Source organism: Phoenix dactylifera, chromosome 9 (assembly GCF_051530095.1).
Source record: "Phoenix dactylifera cultivar Ajwa chromosome 9, Ajwa_hap1_PhDact_Kaust_v1.1, whole genome shotgun sequence".
Lineage (NCBI taxonomy): Eukaryota > Viridiplantae > Streptophyta > Magnoliopsida > Arecales > Arecaceae > Phoenix > Phoenix dactylifera.
The window spans coordinates 25,014,602-25,034,445 of NC_143198.1; the positions used below are offsets into that span (position 1 = coordinate 25,014,602).

At 39.7% G+C, this 19,844-nt stretch overlaps 1 protein-coding gene and 1 long non-coding RNA gene across 2 annotated transcripts; both read right to left on the reverse strand.

Annotated features, from left to right (window-relative positions):
• Window positions 1-7,359: 7,359 nt before the first annotated feature.
• Window positions 7,360-9,529, reverse strand: LOC103709360 (uncharacterized). The gene has a single exon (XM_039131740.3). The coding sequence runs from the start codon at window positions 9,365-9,367 to the stop codon at window positions 7,691-7,693; it is 1,677 nt and encodes a 558-aa protein (XP_038987668.3). The 5' UTR covers window positions 9,368-9,529; the 3' UTR covers window positions 7,360-7,690.
• Window positions 9,530-11,596: 2,067 nt separating this feature from the next.
• LOC103709310 (uncharacterized) lies at window positions 11,597-19,329 on the reverse strand. Its single transcript, XR_604429.6, has 2 exons — window positions 18,860-19,329; window positions 11,597-11,838 (listed from the first exon to the last, which is right to left on the reverse strand). It is a non-coding gene; the product is annotated as an uncharacterized LOC103709310 (long non-coding RNA).
• Between the last annotated feature and the right edge of the window lie 515 nt (window positions 19,330-19,844).

The following is a 19,844-nucleotide window of genomic DNA, read 5'->3' on the forward strand; positions in this document are numbered from 1 at the left end:
AATGCCATTGCTTTCCTCACTCAACTAAAAGGCATCATCCAATGAGGGATACAGAGATTGACCAGCCATGCTCATGTGACACACATTGGCCATCCCACTTTTGGACGGCAAAGAGATTCCAAAAATATAAGGGGAAGATATGGACATGAGGTCCAAACCAAAGAGTAGCAGACTGAACAAAAGCTGGATTAACTGATAAAAAGGAGCACATCCAAAGCGCTACCAACTACAAAACCTCTTTGCTAGCCCCTTGCTTTTGGTGCACAGCGAAATGATGTGGGGACAGAAAAGTGCGAGAATTTAGGTGGAGTGTTTGCAGAGCCCATCGCCTTTTGACTTCTGGGCACGGATCGTGGTAGCTGGAGCACGCAGGCCTGGTTTCAGGGTCCCACGCACCGAATCCAGCTATATCTCATGCCCCGTGTAAAAAGCTACAAATGAATTGGGCTGACATATGACGTAACTCAATTCAAATCTCCAACCTAATTTATTTTGGAGGATACTATGAATCGGGTCAGATACTAAAATTGCACTCGTTCTGTTTTTCGGATCGAATCTAGATTTATTAAATTCAAATCTGATTTAATTAATTTAAAATTTAGATAATTTAAATTTTTAATGCTACGATCCGATCCGATCCGAATCTGTAACAAATATTTGGATCCGCAAGCTGCAGCCCACAGGGGTGCAAACAAAAGTTTTGAACTCATAGATGGGTTGATCCGAACCGAACACTCGAATCCGACCAAATTTTTTTTGGATCGGGTCCGGGTTATACATGGACTCGATCCGATCCGACTTGATCTTCTATCGGATTGAATCTGGATCTAAAATTAGGATCCAAACAGAAAGCCGAATTAGGTCAGAGTCACCCATTATCTGATCCGATCCAACCCATTTACATCCCAACCTGTATCTATTTATTTTGGTCTCACAGCATGAATACATGATAGCCATAGGCAAAGGCAAAGGTGATGTCGGTGTTATGTATAACTGGGTCATTTGCGGAAATTATATTTACTGGACCAAAACCTGATATAGGATTTTTATCTGTGGTAAATCATGCCTTTCAAAATAAGGCGTACAAACGTATTCAGAATGCTAAAAACATGGGGGGTCGCATCATAAAAGATTGGGTACGCATCAATAAGATTCATGAAGATATGGGCAGCTAGCAGAATGCTGTCAATGTGGTGCCACACTCGGTACTGATGCAAAGCTTGGCATTCATATTTCTCGATGGCAAGGAATAATAGATTAAAAGAGGAATTCATCAGAGTAACATCGAAATCACTTCTGTCGCATACGTGATAAATTTCCTTTCCCATGTCTATGATCAGAAAGGCATCATCTGCTGTACAAAATTTAGTTTCTAGGATTTATGATGCTGCATGCATCTTGTCCTGTACAGACGGACACTCCCGGACCTACCCTTGATAAGTTCACCATTGCTCAAATGATTCTCTCATATAATAGTTCAACTGTTTAAAACTAGATCAAAATTTATTCTGCCACCTAATTCCCAATTCCTAAGTTAGCTAACCTATTAGGATCAAACAGTATGCAACCCTACTAGAAACCTACAAATTTCGCATCTAACTGACCAAATCCAGCTTAAAAGACCTTCTTACTATAGATCTAGTTTGGTTTCTTATCAAACAAAATCAAAGCGGGCTCGGAATAGGTCAAAGTGCTAGAAAGAAGGATTACTTGCTAGGGTTGTCTAATTCTTGCTTCAAAGTGCACCTTCTTTAATCCAATTAAGAACACTCCTGTGCTTTCTTATAATAGGATCTCTAGAAACCTCTAAATTTTAGAGGAGAGCTCGCTGTCACCCGGGCTGGTCTTCATTTCCTTCTACAACACTGGCCGGGTGTGCACTGTAGTTCGCCGAAAGTTTCCAAACCACAGCCAAAGTTGGCTCTGCACCTGATCCAACCTGACTCACTGATCCCTGGGCCTGTGCAGCCTTGAAACAGCTGAGACAACTCTTCATCTCAGTCGTCGCAGCGGGCAACTTACCAGAGGAACAGCTGAGACAACTCTTCATCCCAAGTAAAAGTGGAAGGTGCAAGGAAATCCCAAGTGATTGAGATGTTCAGGTATTTCAGCTATACACTGATGACATGCACAAATATCAGTCGAATAACCAGAAAGGTATTGACTCCATTACATAGTTAGATAAATCATAAAAAGAGAGTGGATAATAATGGTTATAACTCATAATAAAATCATAGAAAATAATCACAAAAATGTCGACTGTTGTTTTGATATTATATAGACCAACAGAAGAAATACCAACTCGATCCACTTCTTCATTGTATTTTAGTATGTACATCTCTTTCAATCAAGGGGATGTTTGCGTCTCCCCTGCTCTCCCCTCTCTACAGACTTTTAACAGATGCAGCTCGAGATTCCAAAAAGACCATTTTCTGCAGTATCTCCAGTCTTTTAGTCGATTAATGTATGGGCAAAGTATCCCATAGTTCATGGCATGTCACCAACTCATGATTGCTGTTCCCTGTACATTGCTTCCCTACATGCATGACAATCATGATGCTCCTAAAAAACATAAAAAGCCACATCTACAGTGCCCACATATCGTTAGAGACGATAGAAGGACCATTCAGGTCAAAGCGTGGTCCACTTGGAACATCATAAATAATAATTTAAGCAAACGTTCTATGTCCCTAGAATTCAGAAATAGGACGGCCCCAGATGCTTAACCTATTCAAGCTTGTTTTTCCTCAGAAAACTTGCTCAAGCTTGTTAAGCATTAGCAAATTCAAGGGAAGGGAAATAGATGATGGAACATTAGAACTTCAGCGTACTACTCAGCCTGCAGAAAATCCTTCTAAGAGAAACTACTTGGAATTCTAGAGCTAGCAGTACAGCTATGTTTCTCTCGAGGACTATAACCAACATAAATTGTTTCACTATTTCAGGTTTAACTTATACCATGCAGAAGGTACAGTGCAGCTAGTATCAATTGAATGATTATGGCCGGATCACTAGAGCCACCTTAATATAAAGCCATGGGGAGAGGTTAATCCAACAAGGGAATTTGCTACCAACAATTGTTCAAGCATGTAGCAGTCTGTGTAAACGGCCTCTATTGTGGCTCCCCCTAGTGACGCTCCATAACAATAGACTTATCTACAACGTGACGGCCAATAACAGGAGTTTATTGCACTTATTTCTTTTCAGGGAATTGAGGTCCAACCCTTGGATTGATGGTCATTTTAACATTAGTGCCATAAATCTAAAAAGAAACAGGCAGAATTCTATTTCAAAACAGGCCTAACTGTCCATAAGGGATTCAAGTGTGAAAGAACTATGCATATGGCAATACCAAGTACAAAATAACAGAATATGCAGAACAATCAAACTTAATGCAGTACCAAGGACAAAAATAATAGAACATATAGAACAATCAAACTCAATGAATATCCACAGAAATGTTCAAACCTGTGTTCATTTTTACTTCATTCTAAACAAAACCTGCAATCTAAAGTACATAACCTTTAAAACCATTAACAACAATGACAACCAAGTATGCCTATCTATACTGATGTCATTAATCAATAGTTCCCTATAGATTACCCTAATTCTTAACAAAATGCAACCCAATCCACATAAAGCAATAAAGCACAGCTTCATGAAATTAAAAAAAAATAATCAAAGGATAATGATGAACCTAGAAGCCACATATACAGCGACAGTTAACCACTTATAAAAGTACTTTTGAAACCATTTGTTTCAATCCATGGTCCACTTGTAACATCACAAATCATATTAAGCAATCATTCTTTGATTACATAAATTTGCACATAGGAAGGTGCTTGACCTATACAAGCCTGTCATGCATTGACATAGTACTGGAAAACATGAATTAGAGTTACAGGATAGTATTTAACTTGCAGGAAAATACTTAAGGACAGAATCATCCAATTTAGCATTCTTAAGCTATGAGGAGAGCTTGTTTTGCTCCTGGATTACATCCAACATAAATCAATTCCAATAGCAGGGAAAAGCTGCTTAGTGATATGTAAAAGCTTGCTGGGACAACTAGGGTTACTTAATACAAAGCAGCACAACAATTCATCCAATAGGGATCTGCTTTTAACCATTGTTCACACAGCATTCTGTAGAAATAGTTGGTATATCTTGAATTCCCTAGCGATAGCCATAGTGGTAGCTAATAAAACTGTGATGACGCCAAAATGAAAGAGTTCAGTTTTACCTGTTTTCTTTTCCCATTTGTTTCCTATGTTTATACAAAGTAAAATCTAACACAATTGAAATCATATGAAACTTGCATTTTGGAAGTAAGGGGTTAACCTGTTCAGAGATCTACCATGGACCAATTTACGGTGGGAATTAAGAGGAAAAGAGAAAACATGTTCATGATGTAATAATATGAATGACAGATATTTTGGAGAAAGTGTGCAGTTATAACTAGGATTAGATGATCTATTTTCTGGGCTCGCTAAAACTTACATAGAAAAAATAAAATGATTTTGTGCAAATCTATGCAATTAGACAATCTAGGGGGGCTAAGGTTTCTAGGAGGAGGATTTGGTTTCCGGTAGGATTGAAGGGAGGGGCTCGAGAGTTTGGCTAGTTTCTATCAAATATTAGATCCAACCTACTATTAGATCTTTTAGAAAAATGAAGAATGGGGATGGAAGGGGGGAAGATCAGGAGGAGTAGGAGAAGTATGATAGGCCAGAAGAGTCCATATAAAGAAGAAGCATAATTGTGGAACCCACCACATCAAAAAATAACAATCAAGCATGAGTCTTCAAATAGTCTGAAAAATACGACTCATTGAATGAGTCTTCAAATAGACTTTGATAACCCTAAAACTTATATGGAATACTAAATAAAAAAGGCACTTAATTAAAGAATAGGATAGAATAATTAAAATGCAGACAGTGGTCACCAAGACACCAACCTTACTTTTGCAAATCAGATATGAGGGTGGCTAAAGAGCATCACTCTAAACTATAAAAATATCACAATAATGCGTCAAGTTCAGCATTTTTAACATGGGCTGCATTATAGGGTTCCTTCTCCCCTGCAATCTGGGAAAGAAAAAATTTGAGTGCCTTGAAGGGGAATGGACCTCTCCAACTAGTCAACTTCAAGAGGGAACTGGCCTCCTTCATCGATGGGAACCAACCTCCAATTGGTCCAAGTTCAATGGGGAATCAGCCTCTTTTATCCCTTCGAGAAGAAGAAGACAGATTTTTCAGTTCTCGAAGTGGACCAGTTGAAGGTCCATATCAAATAGGAGGCAGGATTCCTCTCGAAGTGGACCAGTTGAAGGTCGATTTCCCATAACATAAACCAGATTTCTTCTTTTCCAGACTGCATGGTACAGCGACATAACATGCACAGCTAATCCTTGCAACTAAGCATTTTCATTGCCAAAATTACCCAAGATTGAACAACATGTCCCCATCAAGTCACATGAATAAGAAGAAAATATCATGTCCTTCAATATTGTAGGTCCAGCTGAATGGGCATCTAAAACATCAATTTTGTAAAAAATTCCTAGAACACAAGGTACTGCTTGAAGCAACATATGATGGAAAAAAAATCATATACAATATCTACCACGACTTTATCAAGTGATAATCTGCTATTTATGTCCAAGTAGTGATTATGAACAGAACATCAAGAGCAATCGAACAGATTATGCAGAGATTCAAGATGACTATATAGGTTATTGGATTCCAAGTGAGACAAAAACTTGGGCAGATGGGTGAGTAGATTACCCAGTAATCAGTAGCCTACTAGGTTGAAGTGGCAACTTATAAATGAAAAGTAAAAACAGATTATTTTTGTACAAGGTGATTTTAACTATTATATGATCTACTAAGCATCACCATGGGATGTTCCCTACCTTTTGTTCAACAATCTACCAAAACTTGAACCCTTCTTCCTCCTTTCTTTGATTCTGAGGTAAATTTAAAGCATACCTATTGACCCTAGCCTAGAAGATCTATTAAATTTCTATTCCTCCTTTCTTCCAACTTTTTTATTTTCCTAGTATCTCATTTTAAGTTCTTGTCAAATTTACATGACCTTTTCATCTAAAGTAAAAAAAATGGTGAGTTAACAGCTAAGAAATCAATATTTTTTTCATTTTCTCCTTATTTGACTTTGTAAAGGTTGACTAGAATCAACATTTTGCCCTCTAAAACCAATATACTGCATTATAAAGGACAATAAGTCACTACATCAACCTCAAGCAACCCAACTTTTCATTTTGGAGGCAAGAAAAGATTAGAAAACAAGATAAACTTTTTATAAACTTTTATAAGTTTCTAATCATCTCTATTTTCCTTATAAATTAGAACAAGTCTAGGGTAGGAAATGGGCTCCGGCCAAGCCAACTTTGGTCATGCTCTAGGTCTAGCCCTAGAACAATAGGGTTAGGCTTAGGCATGAAATAATGTGAGCCTCAAAAAATTCTGAGCAAGGCTTATATCTAGCGTCGGCCCATCCAAGCCAAAAATTAAGCCTACCCTGCCCCTTTCTCCTCTCTATCTCTCTACTCTCTCTCCCCTTTCCACTCTCCGTCCCTAGCATGCCCCCCCCCCTCTCACCATCATCCCCTTCTTCCGATCTCTCTCTCTATCTCTCTCTCTCTCCCGCGCGCACGTGTTCTATCCTGCTCTCTTTATCTGCTCCCTCTCCCCCTCCTGATCCCTCTCTCTCGATCACCCTCTCCCTGCTAATATCTCTACCCTCTCAATCTCCTCTCTCTGCATCATGAACTCTCTCTCTCTCTCCTCTCTCTCCTGATCTCTCTTCTCCCCTCCCCTTCTTCTGCTCTCTTTATCTCCATCTCACATTTGGCACCAAAGAAAGGAGGGGCTTGGGACTAGACCCGGGCCAGCTCGATTAGGCTTCAAGCTAGTCTCGAGCTAGAATTTGGAAATAATTTTTGGGCCTTGGGCTGGTCCAAAGAAAATTTTCATAACTCGAGCTTGGCTAGCATGGAAACCCGACCTAATTCAAATCATGAACAAGTCCAAGGAGTATTAATGTGGATTTGTTTACAAATAACTTGACAAAGCTTGTTTGAGTAAGGGATTGGCATAATCAACATTAAGGTATCATATTTACAAAGTCAGTGTCGGCTTACTCTTTCAAACTATAGAGTCAATATTTTTTCAATAAAATGGCATTGTAAGAGCAAAATATCAAAAAATTAAATAACTACACAATAAATATGAGTAACCCACTCTCCAATAACATTGGAAAAGTGATTAAGGACATTACATAATTAATGCCTACTACCACTCATCAAAAAAGCATCAATAGCATCTCCAACTGCTTTCATAATTTTAACTCACACCAACCATATAAGATAAAGGGTAGAGCAAAAGTAACAAAGGGCTTCGTTCTTCATGAGGAAAATAACAATAATAATAATTATCTGCAACTAAAGTTTAACTATCTAAATTGGATAGGATAGACCAAAACCTAAACAAGAGGCCATGAAATACAGCCAGTCTTAATCAGCAAAAAGTCCAAGATCACCAATTGAACTCAAATGAAAATCAAGCTCTAGCTTGTTTGAAAATCAATCAAATGGCGTCATGCCTCACCTTACTCCTCTCGATCTTCTTCACCTCCTTATTTTCCAATCTACTTATCTTGCTCTTCTTCTTTGTCATTCCAAACATTTTCTCTTTTGCCTTTTCATTCTCTCAGTCTTTTTCAACACCTTCTTCTCTCCAGCCATTTTGTTTTTACTTTCTTTTGCACCATCATCCTTTCGATTACGATCATCGTCTTCGTTGCCGTCGCTCTTGCTTCTCTTACCCTTCCCCTTTTTCACATTAGCATCTTTCTTTGCATTCTTCATCTTCTTTCCTACACCCACTTTCTCCTCATCATTGTCTCCAGAACCAATATCAACATCACCATCTTTAACAACATCATAACTTTCATCTGTTACTTCATCATCAACACTACTATGTTTCCTGCCTTTCTTGTCCTTTTCCTTCTTCATCTTTCCATCGTTCTTCAGCTCCTTCTTCTTTGCCAGAGCCACCATTGATTCATCAGTTTCCTTCCTGTCACTATCTGCCTCCTTGTCATTCTGAATACCATCTTCTCTTTTCTTTTTCTTCTTCTCTTTTCGGACACTCACCTCCACACCCTGCTTTGTCTTATTCTTTTTCTTCTTCTCATTCATCCTCTCCTCCATCCTTGCTTCCCCTCCCTCTTCTTCCATGATGCCCTCATCCACACTCTCGCCAATTAAAAATTCTTCAGACCGAAGGTCAAAATCATTGGTTGTATCCGTGTGCTGCACTTCATGAATCCTCCTTCCCTTCTTTGGCATCTCCTCCCTCCTCCTCTTCTTCATCTTTGGCTTCTCTTCTTCCTGAACAACTTCTCCTTCTCTGATGGACTCTTCAGCATCTTGCTTCTTTGACTTCTCTTCTTTCCGAACAACCTCTGCTTCTCTGATGGGCTCTTCAACATCTTGCTCCATCTCATCCTTCTTCTGGGGCACACAAGGCACCGGCACCTCGATCTTCAGGCCCAGCTCGGGCATCGCCTGGTAGATGGTGAGGGCGACGGAGTTGACTGCCTTGACATGGATCGAGCGCACGTTGGCCCACTTCTTGGGGACATGCGCCATGGCCCCCTCGATGGCGGCCATGATGTTCTCAGCGATCGGGTCGCAGGCCATGGAGAGGCGGCCGACCTTGAGGCCGCTGCAGGATCCGGTGCGCAGGTGGAGGAGAGTGGATCGGAGGCAGGCGCGGAGATTCTCGGGCCAGCCGGGGCGGGAGAGGTCGAGGGGGAGGGGGAGCTTCTTAGTCTTGAAGAAGTGCTTGCCGAGGAGGCGGGGGAGGAGGGGGAGGACGGCGCGGTCGGCGAAGAAGAGGTCGTGGGAGTCGCAGAGGCGGCGGCGAGCCTCGAAGGGGCGGTAGTCGGAGGCGAGGGCGGAGAGGGGGATGGCGTCGGCGAGGGGGAGGGAGAGGGAGCGGGCGCGGTCGAGGGCGGCGGCGGCGGTGAGGGAGGAGGAGGAACGGCGGCTGGCGGGGCGGTCGCGGTCGTCAAGGATGAGGCAGGCGGAGGTGGCGGCGGATTCGTAGAGGGGGTGGGGGAGGGGGATGCGGTAGGGTTTGATGCGGGACTTGGGGGGGATGCGCTTGAGGGTGAGGACGATGTAGATGAGGTCGTCGTCCGGGTCGAGGAGCTGGGCCTTCTGCTGCTGCTCCGCCCGCGCCTGCATCCACTTGAGGAGGGCATCCACCGCCTTCCCCACCGTCTCCCGGCTGATCATCCGAGAAGAAGACGAAGAAGAAGATGGAGTTGTAGCGGCGGCCATTGATTGGTGGACGAGAAGGACGAAGAAGTAGGAGGGTTTCCGCCGCCGACGCCTCTTATGCCTTGCTCGACTGCTTGTCGAACGTTGCCGCTGCCGCTAAAACCCTAGACCGTACGTTAGGCGTTCGGACTGAAAAATACGAATCCCGGACGAGGCGGCCCAGGCGCAGCCCGACCATTAAGGGAAACTAACTTGGTGACTCCAAAAGGGTCGAACCGTAACCTGATTCTTGGAATCGGATGAACCAGATAGGGTTGGGTCCGATCGGTTCCCTCGTGCTGCAAACGCCTATGTAGTTAATCAACAGACGCAGCTCAAGTAATCACCAAGGGCAAGTACTGAAGAATGAGTAGACTTCGAGACACTGAATGTTGTTTTAAGTTTTATTAAAGGGGAAAAAAGAAAGGGAAGAGCAAATGTCCATCAGATAATTTCATTTACGGAGATGAAATAGAAGAGATGCAAAAAGGAGATATAGGATGTTGTTGAAGCATTTAAAGGCAGAAAAGAGGGGATGATCCAGCGTCACAGCTCTCTCTCTCTCTCTCTCTCTCTCTCTCTCTCTCTCTCTCTCTCTCTCTCTCTCTCTCTCTCTTTATTTTTTTATTTTTTTTAGTAAATCGGCATCTCACTGTCTATTGCGAGTATGGCCCGAAGCATCACCAGCTCTCCCTTTGATGGTTCCCCCAACCATCCTACCACCACCTCATCTCCTTTAGTGTTGCCCTTACTCTCGGCTCGTTGCTGATCTCTCCACCAAGATACTAGGTTGAATAATGAACTAAGGTACTCTTCCAAATTACCTTGTTGCAAAGTGTGACAGGTGGATTCAACGAGAAAAAATATACAGCGCAGGAACCTAAGAGCCTATTTAGATAATTGGGCTATGAAGCCTATTTTCATCTTATGAGATACATACCAATCTACTCCAAAATCACTTTTAGATATTTATGAATATAAATTTAACTCAGTCTGTAACCTTATAATTTTGTTGGTTGTATTAGCCCAACCCATAAATTTCATAAAATTTTCAACCCGGTCATTCAAATAGGCTCTATGATGTCAAAATTAACCATTCTTATTTGCCCGTGATCTTAAATGAGATCATAACTTATCAACTCGTTCTGACCAGCGCGACCAATCTTATACAAGGTCAATGCTCATAACCTCGACGATGAAGGAATAAAAAGGCCAAAATATTGTCCTCTTCCTTTTATCATGCTAGTAACCCGGCAACAAGCAACATTGGGAACAAGAACAGCACAAATAGAGGTGGAAACAGTAAATAGAAAACTGAAAATTTACCGCATGCAATTGGCCAGATGCACGTACTTTAATTTAAAAAAATAGATTCTGATCCTTTTTTCTCCTAAATCATAATTTAGGAGTGGATTTCTGCATCAGTATAAGCATACACTCAATCGATTCACTCAAGATACCAGCCTCACGAGTATACCACAGGGCCAACCTGCAAATAACCATCATTGTAAATTATTTTGTATCTAGTTTATGTCTTAAACCACAATGAAGAGCTTTAATGACTGCACTAGATTAAAAAAAATAAAACATTAGGGTAGAAGTAAAAGTGGATCAAATAATATCTTTTAGAATTTATTTTTTTATCCAATACTATCTAAATATGAATAAAAATTTGAGCATGCGACTAATATCCATGCTAGCATCCATATCCATCAAATATATATGTATATATATGTATATGTGTATGTATACATATGCATATGAATATGGATATGCGTATATATGTATCTGTGTGTGTGAATAGACAATCATTTTGAATATTTGATTTCATCTATAACACAATTTAATTTTATACGATACTCATAATTTTTTTAAAAAATAAATAACCACATTAATATATGATTAACTTGATTTATCTCCCTAAAAATATTTTTAATTATATAGTCATAAAGTTTAATTATCTGAATTATATCCAAATTTATATTCGTATTTTCGTTATCCATTTTGTATCTATATTCATTTAGAACAAATATAGATATAAATTTTTTGCATCCGAGTAACATCTGTATCCATATCTATGTTCGTCAAATAAAACAAACATGATTATAGATATGCTAGTATTTGATCCGTATCAGATTAGTCCTACATTAGGATGTGATGGGATGGGGTGGAATATGTAGGTGAAAAACCATTAGCTCGAGGATATGTAGTTGACCGTTGCAAATAAACATATATAACAAAGAATTAGACTGCATATTAGCCATTTAACTGAATCTGAAAATAAATATATATGGAACTGCCTGAATCATTCACTGAATATCTCAAATTTCAATATTATAATACAAAAACATATGTATGTGCTCCCGGACCGGTGGCTTCATTCCCTGGTTCTCCAAACATGTCCTTGTCTAACACAATATATCTGCTTATAGTATCAGAAGGACAAGAATCTAGCTCTCAATGCAAGGCTGCAGCTAAAACCACCATCATACCTAAAAGTGAGGAACATTCCGTTAGGGGAAAAAAGAATTTAATAAGGAGTATTATCACCACGATTCAAAAAAGATAAAACTTCTTAAGGAAAGAAAAATGTTAGCTGTGTTTTCCAATAGCAACATGGACTGAATTCCACAGGTCATAAAATGTTTTGCAAGATCACCAAGACAACAAGCCCTAGCTCTTAGAAGTATTGTCCAAGAGTGTCATCAAGACTCCCAAATCCCTGAAAAGAAATATCCATGCTGCATGCTCAAATGGGTTCTTCCAATAATGTGATCATAGCTGACTGTCTGCTATTACTCAATGCCCCATACTCCTTTAACATTAACAAAAGAACTAAAACAGGGGGAAAAAACAAAAGAAACATTAACAATAGCAGACCTCATTTATAGCATCTGTTTACAAAAACTGAAACTTGGAAAATGATGAGATGAGAAAACATGTCAAATCCATCAAACAAGTTAAGCACTATAACATCATGGGCACTGACACTTAATTCAAAAGCCTATATTCAACATTAAACTGACAATGAAAATGATAAAGGATCAATTTGAACTAATAAAATTTTAAACTAATTCTATTCATGTTTTCAAACTTTTCCTTCCACCATAAAATATTTGAACCAACATCCTAAACTGAAACATTATTAAACCACAGCAGTTAGCTAAGCCAGCTGGCACCCATCTCTCCATAGGAGAGGTTTCAGGTTCAAACATAAGTGGTGGTAAATACTCACAGTATTTCTCCAAAAAAAGAAAAATCAAGACCTGGAGATTTGTTTGAGTTTTGTTATTTCCCCAATTACCACTCCCCTTCCCTTGGCTCTCATCTCTCTAGATCCTCGCCCATGGTGGATTTCAGTGTTTTTGTTGCATGCTGCATTGCTGCCTTACATATTTCTCATGGTGATCCTTTCTAAAGGACCGATTTGGTACCCTACTGATAATTTAATCCCAGCCTCTGTAAGTACGGTCATATGGGTTTCTATTTTTCTACCTTCCCCTCATTCAAATGCTAGAATATGCTACAAGTCCTGCAAATTTCGGACGCTACATGTGGATCTGCTAATAAGAAATGATAAAATTCTGGCTAGATTAAATTCACAGCTTCTTCTGCATGAACATGAGGACTCAATTGTTTTACCATTTCCTTCTGCAAGTAAGATGAGAGGAAATAGAAGCAACAACTCCCAATCTGCATATAACATGTCCCTAAATTGAAGATGTACACACATCAATCATATCTCAACACCATCCCATGGAAGATCAGTTCAGCCCCTAGCTCCCTAGCTATCTATTCCTTGAACATGTACCTATTATTCGAAACCATATGTAAACATCCAATAGATTCATACATCAACTTTGACAACACTCAAGATTTAAAACCAACACCATAAACAACAAAATTGACCTCTAGACCTCTAACCAGTAGCTTCCTGGACCAGTACCCTTTTAACCTTGACTGGAAACTTATTTTAATCTAGCAACCAATCCATTCAAGATATTGCTTCAGGAGTTGATGGATTTCATATACTTTGGCCGTGTATTCTTAAATTGTATGAAAGGGGTTCAACGCAAGGTATGCTGAACTGCCTCGAACCAGGCGGTTCAAGGTGTATTAAACTAAACCAATCGGGACGGTTCGGCACATTATAATAAACCCCTTAAGCCCCCCCCCCCCCCCCAACCCTCGGGACTGCATTCGACTTTGATTTCTATCCACCCCCTTCTTCAAATCCTAGCTTACACTATTGACCTTGATTGACAATGTTGCCCTATATCAATGTTGACGCTATCATCCTTGATGCCCTTGGTCAACACCAAAAGATGTCACCCTCCTCGGGGCATTCAAACCCGAACGCCTCTCTCTCTCCCTCTCCCTTCTTCTTCTTCCTCTCTCCTCTCTCTCTCCCTTCCGCTTCTCCTGCTCCTTTGTCTCTGATACACCTTGGGGCTCAATATGGTACAAATTGGTACCGTATCGAAATAGTAGCTGGCCAGTACGACTCTCAGTACCAATTCAGTGAACCTTGGTTGAGACTATGTAATTGTATGGATAGGGCTACTCTTCCAACCTTGTAATTTCTGTATTTTCACAAATCCTCCAACCTCGTTCTTCAAGCCATATGGTATCAAATCTATAAATCATATCACATGATTGTCACTAAATTTCCATAAAGAGCATTCAAGGGAAACATGAGTTTCACTGCTCCTATTAAACACACTATGAAATTTGAAAAAAAAAAATTATCGAGTGGTTAGCCCTAATCTGAGAATGTGAACTAGAAGGCTTTCAAATATACACAAGTTAGATAGATGTGCATATGCAGTAAAACTAGCAAAAATGGGTGTTGCAGTTGTTCCTCTCCTTAGCAAAGGAACAACACATGCGCGCTAGCATGCAAAAGCTTTACCTTACTACTAAAGGAATCTATTCCAACAGATTACAAATTTGAGCACTAATTAGGGCCTTCACATGGCTCATAGGAGGCCTAGGCTTATTAAGCAACCGCTACCAAGTGCTCACAAGATTTGGCAATAAGCCTAAGGTTCCATTCTAATGGATTCTTATTTTGCCTTTAAAATAACAATTTAATATTTCATGTAGCTAAAAACCTTATGATTTAGGCTATTAACCTGCATTACTTTGGTACTAAACAATGTAAACGAAGTGCAGAAAATTGGGAAGTACAGGAAACATTAAGCTTGATTACATATATCCATATGTTGTCATAAGTGAAAAAATAGATAAAAAAAAGTTTAAGTTATGAGGCTAGAAAAATAAAGTAGCTAAAATACAAGCTAGGTCTGCCGTCTGCAACGAAAAGGGTTAAAAAACCCACATATCTGATATGGTAAAACATTATGTAATTCCTATAATTGCTAGAATTTAATTATTTATCCTTGATGGATTTTTTTGATATTCCTGGTTCCCTGACTCATGGGGTGCTTACCTGTATTTCCATTAGCACACCTTCCAAGACAATCCAATTTTACCTCATATACTGATTACTTGTATAACTATTATCTTTTATGATCAAAGGCCTTTCTCCACTTCTATGATTGAATCCTTTTCACCACTTCTGTTCTTCCCTATTTGCCTCCTCCCTCCCTCAATCTCGACTTCACCATGGTGTTCATGGTGGCTAGATCAGGAGGCATGCTTTGTCGGCTTAACGAGCCCTTTCCTTCTAGAAAACCCCTCAACATTAATTTACCCTCAAAGTGATACTCATGTTAATCCTCCCTTCCACCATCTGAGATCTCTCCTTCCTAGTCCCTCCATATCCCCAGGCAAGCCTGCTAGCAGCAAATCTGACCACCCTTCAACCTTTAAATAGGCATCGAGCCTGCAGTGGTTTCATTGTCCAAATGCAGGACGGCAACAACCATGAGGGCATTACCAGCTTGCTTCAAGGGGCTGCAAGGAGGACATAGCATCTGATGGCCCACTAGATCCACCATTTCTCACCTATACAACTCTCTTCACCATCACCAGATCAACCCACTCTTCCCACTCTTGGCCATCATCAACAAAGAGAGATAGGGAGATAAAAATTGGCTATTCACAAGATTTCAGCACCAAATGTTCTCGACGCCATCAACAAAAACCTCGATAGTGATTGGACTAGATAAAGGGAGAAGATAAAGAGGAATTGAATATCAACTAAAGAGATGGGGTTACTCATTTTCCTTGTCTTTTATAGAGTTGAAGTCCAGATTGACACTGAGCGGTTCAAATAGTTGAACCACTCCAAGTCAACATGTTGAATCATTCACAGGAAAATCCAGCACACAAAGTTGCCCAACCCATGATGGTACAATGGTGATGTGTCAAATAGGTTATCTTGCTAGGACAAATGGGTTTTGGAACACTACTATCTAACTGATTTCGCTGATGCTTTCTTGGATATTATTTGCCTTTATATTCAATTACTTATCATTTAGTCCTCGTTGTAGCATATAACACGCAATGTTTGTTGATTTTTATTTATAAGTCTACTATAGAGCAACTTAGTAGCATAAAACACTTGAGAATCTAATTCAGCATAAAACACTTGAGAATCTAATTTTGCATAAAACATTTGAGAATCTAATTTTGTCCTTTATCTTCAAAACCGATTATTGTTCTTCTGTAAACAGGTTCAACATAACAATCAATCTTATTAGCCACGAACATAATTTAATGCCTTTCATAGGTTCTCATGTGCATCACAGGCCATCCCTAGATGGTCACACCTCAACTCTAGTGTTGCTAAAGTGCCTTAAATAACACTTAGGCAATGTTTGGTTGCTGAATAGCTAACCACCATCTGAATAGATTTGACCATTAGTATTCAACCCCTAACCAGGTAACTAGGGAATAAAGTTATATGCTCTTTGGTTGGTGCTTAATTAATCCACCATTAAAGCTGCTGTGGAGAGGGAGACAACAAAGCACCTCTGAAGAGCTCAATGGCAACCAAGAGACAATGCCAAGGCTAGAGAAGAAGGCGATTGCTGCATGACGGGGTCAAGGTAATCACGATTCAAGGTCAGAGAAGATGAGAAGCCTAGGACCAACCAAGGCAAGATTAGGCATGAAGGAAACCTGAGCAACCGAAACTGAGGTTAGATCGAGCAATGGTGATTCCTCCAACCAACCAAACCCATTGGAGAGGAAGATTGGCTGAAGCAGGCTCAAACAAGGGGTAACAAAAAAAAGGCAGCAGCTACTCAACCAGTGACGAGGCTCAAGAAAGGAGCCACACGTGTATCTAGTCACACGACACAAGGAAGCAGAGCAACTGGTGAGAGGACCTCCACAAAGCTAGAGCCAGGGAGAGGAGAGATAAGTGTAGCAATAACTCGGAGAAGGTGAAAGGTAAAAGTAAAAAAGAATGGGGAATTATTGATTCCAGAGATAAAGATGGGATAAATATAGAGGCTAGAGGAACTCCCGGCCTTGTTAACTTTATTTCATCCTCCCCCATGAATAAAGTTAGCCAGGTTAACCAGCTTTTCTTCCCTTTCGCTGAACAAAGTTATCCACCACTTTTTTTGGTTGTTTGGCTGGTTAAGCTGGTAGCCTTCCCTTGTCCACCCCTTGATCAGGAACTGAACACTACCTTAATATTTGCATTATAACATAAATCATTTTTCCATTTTTATTCCATTTTAATATCTTCAAGTAAGATATCTTCTCAAACTTTTTATCTACTTTAAAAAAATGCTGCAATACATGTGCAATACCATTCAGAGGACTTCTACATACTTCTGAGTTATTATTTACATGCACCACATAATTTGTACTTTTATTTTACTTTCTTATGTTACCAATCGAATGGTCATAAAGAACTTGACTTTCTATTTACTTCCGAAGTTAATTGTGTCTGCAGCCTATAGTGATAAAATGTTTGTTAGCTTGCAAATATAGTTACTCTTTGTGCAACCTGGTTGTAAATACGTCTTTTATCATGCGACAAATATGGAGGAGGTGGCAGCGGGCAATTTGTTTTGGTGCTCAAGGGAAGAAAGATTGGCAGTGAGGGGGTCGATCCCATCAAAGTTAGAGGCAGGTGGAGAGATAGCTTGCAAATATAGTTCTCTTTCTTTCATTAAATATTATCTATTCTTGTATTTTTTATTTATTATAATTTATTTATTATTTTTTATTTATTATAATTTATTTATTATTTTTTATTTATTATAATTTATTTATTATTTTTTATTTATTGTACGACCAACCAATTACTTGAAATGAAATGAAAGATTCGAACAAAAAAAACTTTTAACCAAAAAAAGGGTTTATAGATTTCAATATAATTGAAATTTTTGAATATGATAATATCTTTCATGAATTATTAGAACCCATTGATTCAAACTTTTCCAAGATCTTTACTTTCTATTACGAAGCCAATAATGGAAACACCTTATAAGGAATTTTAGGAATTTTCTATTGATCTATTGAATAACATACAGTTATGCATAGACAAGGAACAAAAAAAGAAGAAAAAATAATTATGTAGTATTTCGGTACCCATCGAGACTGCGTTGCTGTGCCAGAGGAAGGATAGCTATACTGATTCGGTATACTCGAAATACACCTTTGGTACAAAATGGACGATCTCACAAAGATGAAATATCCGTAGTTTTCCATTTACTGATCCCATCTTTCACGGAATCGATTCCTTTTTTGTTTTGAATGTACAAAAATTTGTGGAGCTCAGAATGTCTGGAAGCACGGGAGAACGTTCTTTTGCTGATATTATTACCAGTATTCGATACTGGGTCATTCATAGCATTACTATACCTTCTCTATTCATTGCGGGTTGGTTATTCGTCAGTACGGGTTTAGCTTACGACGTGTTTGGAAGTCCTCGGCCAAACGAGTATTTCACAGAGAGCCAAACGTGTTTGGATTTTATTCCAGACCCCTTCACTTTCTTCAACTCTTGAAAGTATCCACATCCAAGGGACATGATTTATCAGAGTTCAACAGAGACAAAATAAACTAAATATGCCAAAATACATCAGTAGGTGTTTTTCCCTAAAACACAAAAGTCTCTTGTGGGGTGGTGATGACAAGCAAGAATTTTCCTAGCGGCACAAAGTGTAACTCCATATCTCAAAATCCCATCTTTTACCTCTTATTTCTAGGGTCTCACAATGGAGTACTTACTTTTCTTTGTTCCGCTTTTTAATTTTCCCTCACAATAGAAAAACACCTAGCGTCTAACAAGTTCCTCCTCTGTTTATAAGTATACTAATTTTCGTTGTCAATGTAGGCAGCAATGCCGTCCAACAAACCAACAAATTGCTATCCTAACACCGTCCCAGTTTCCATATGCTTCAATCCATGGATAAATCCTGGTAGCTCCTAAGGAACCAAACTATCATTACCGAACATACTCCGCCCATGAACAAGCAAATAAATCAAAATGCAAGCACCACCTATGAAAAAGGCAAGCAAAGAGAAAAATGGAAAGAGATGTTTAAGTAAGACAGTAGAGGCAAGGGATGTTGCCATACATACCGTCTTCTCCGCGTAGGACGTCCTACTACGGGAGAAGGAGAAGTGGAGGAGAAGAAGGGGGAGAAGGAGGACGGGCCTGCCATGGCGATGAGGGCCGGGAACGCCTCCGTGGATCCGAAACCCCGACAATGCTTGGTTTGATGGGGGATGGGGAGCAGAAGGAAGACAAGGGGAAAAAAAAAAAAGCCTTCTCCCTCCCTCAGAAACCCTAACAGAAATTAAAACAACTAAAGAAGGCTTTCTTTCTTTCTTTTTAGGCCGAGAAAGAGTGAGAAAGAGAGACGGAGGACAGAAAGAGAGAGTCATGTCAGCTGTTTTTCCTGCCGCCGAGGCTGTCTGCTCCATTCCTTGTTCTCGTTTTTTTCCTCTTCGTCCATTTTTTTAATTTTATTTTTTCAAGAAAAAGTAAGCGAGGACCGGAGAAGGTCGCGGATCCCGAGAGAGGGGGGTAGTTTTATTTTTCCGCATCAAAGCGTATAAGAGAGAGACGGAAACGGGGACCGTTATGCTTAAAATAATTTCGTTCGGCTTCTCCACTTATTTAATTTTCGTGAGCATCTCCGGCTGCGTGATATAAATATATCCAAAAAAAATTAAGAAATAAAATATTATGAAGTTCTATGTTGATACATAAAAACTTTTCGGAGTGTTCCACTGCCCAGGAGGTGGCCTAATCGTCGCTTCATTTGCTTTATGATAGATGTGTCTAGCTACAAATATAGTGCATTTTCTCAAGCCCCTCCAAATATCCAATCTGACCCTGGATCCAACCATCCACCATGATTTAGTCAGTCTCAATGGTAATGCAGTCTGTCCTCTGGCTATGAATCTAACCGACTACTGTGATGCAGTTTGTCCTCAAACTCGCATGATATAGATACCTATTCAGACTGCTCTCAATGGCGTCTCAAAAAAATGACACATCAAAGATTTTAGATCGGCCAGTTGCCAGCAATCTCGAATTAGAGTTTTAAATTATTAAAGT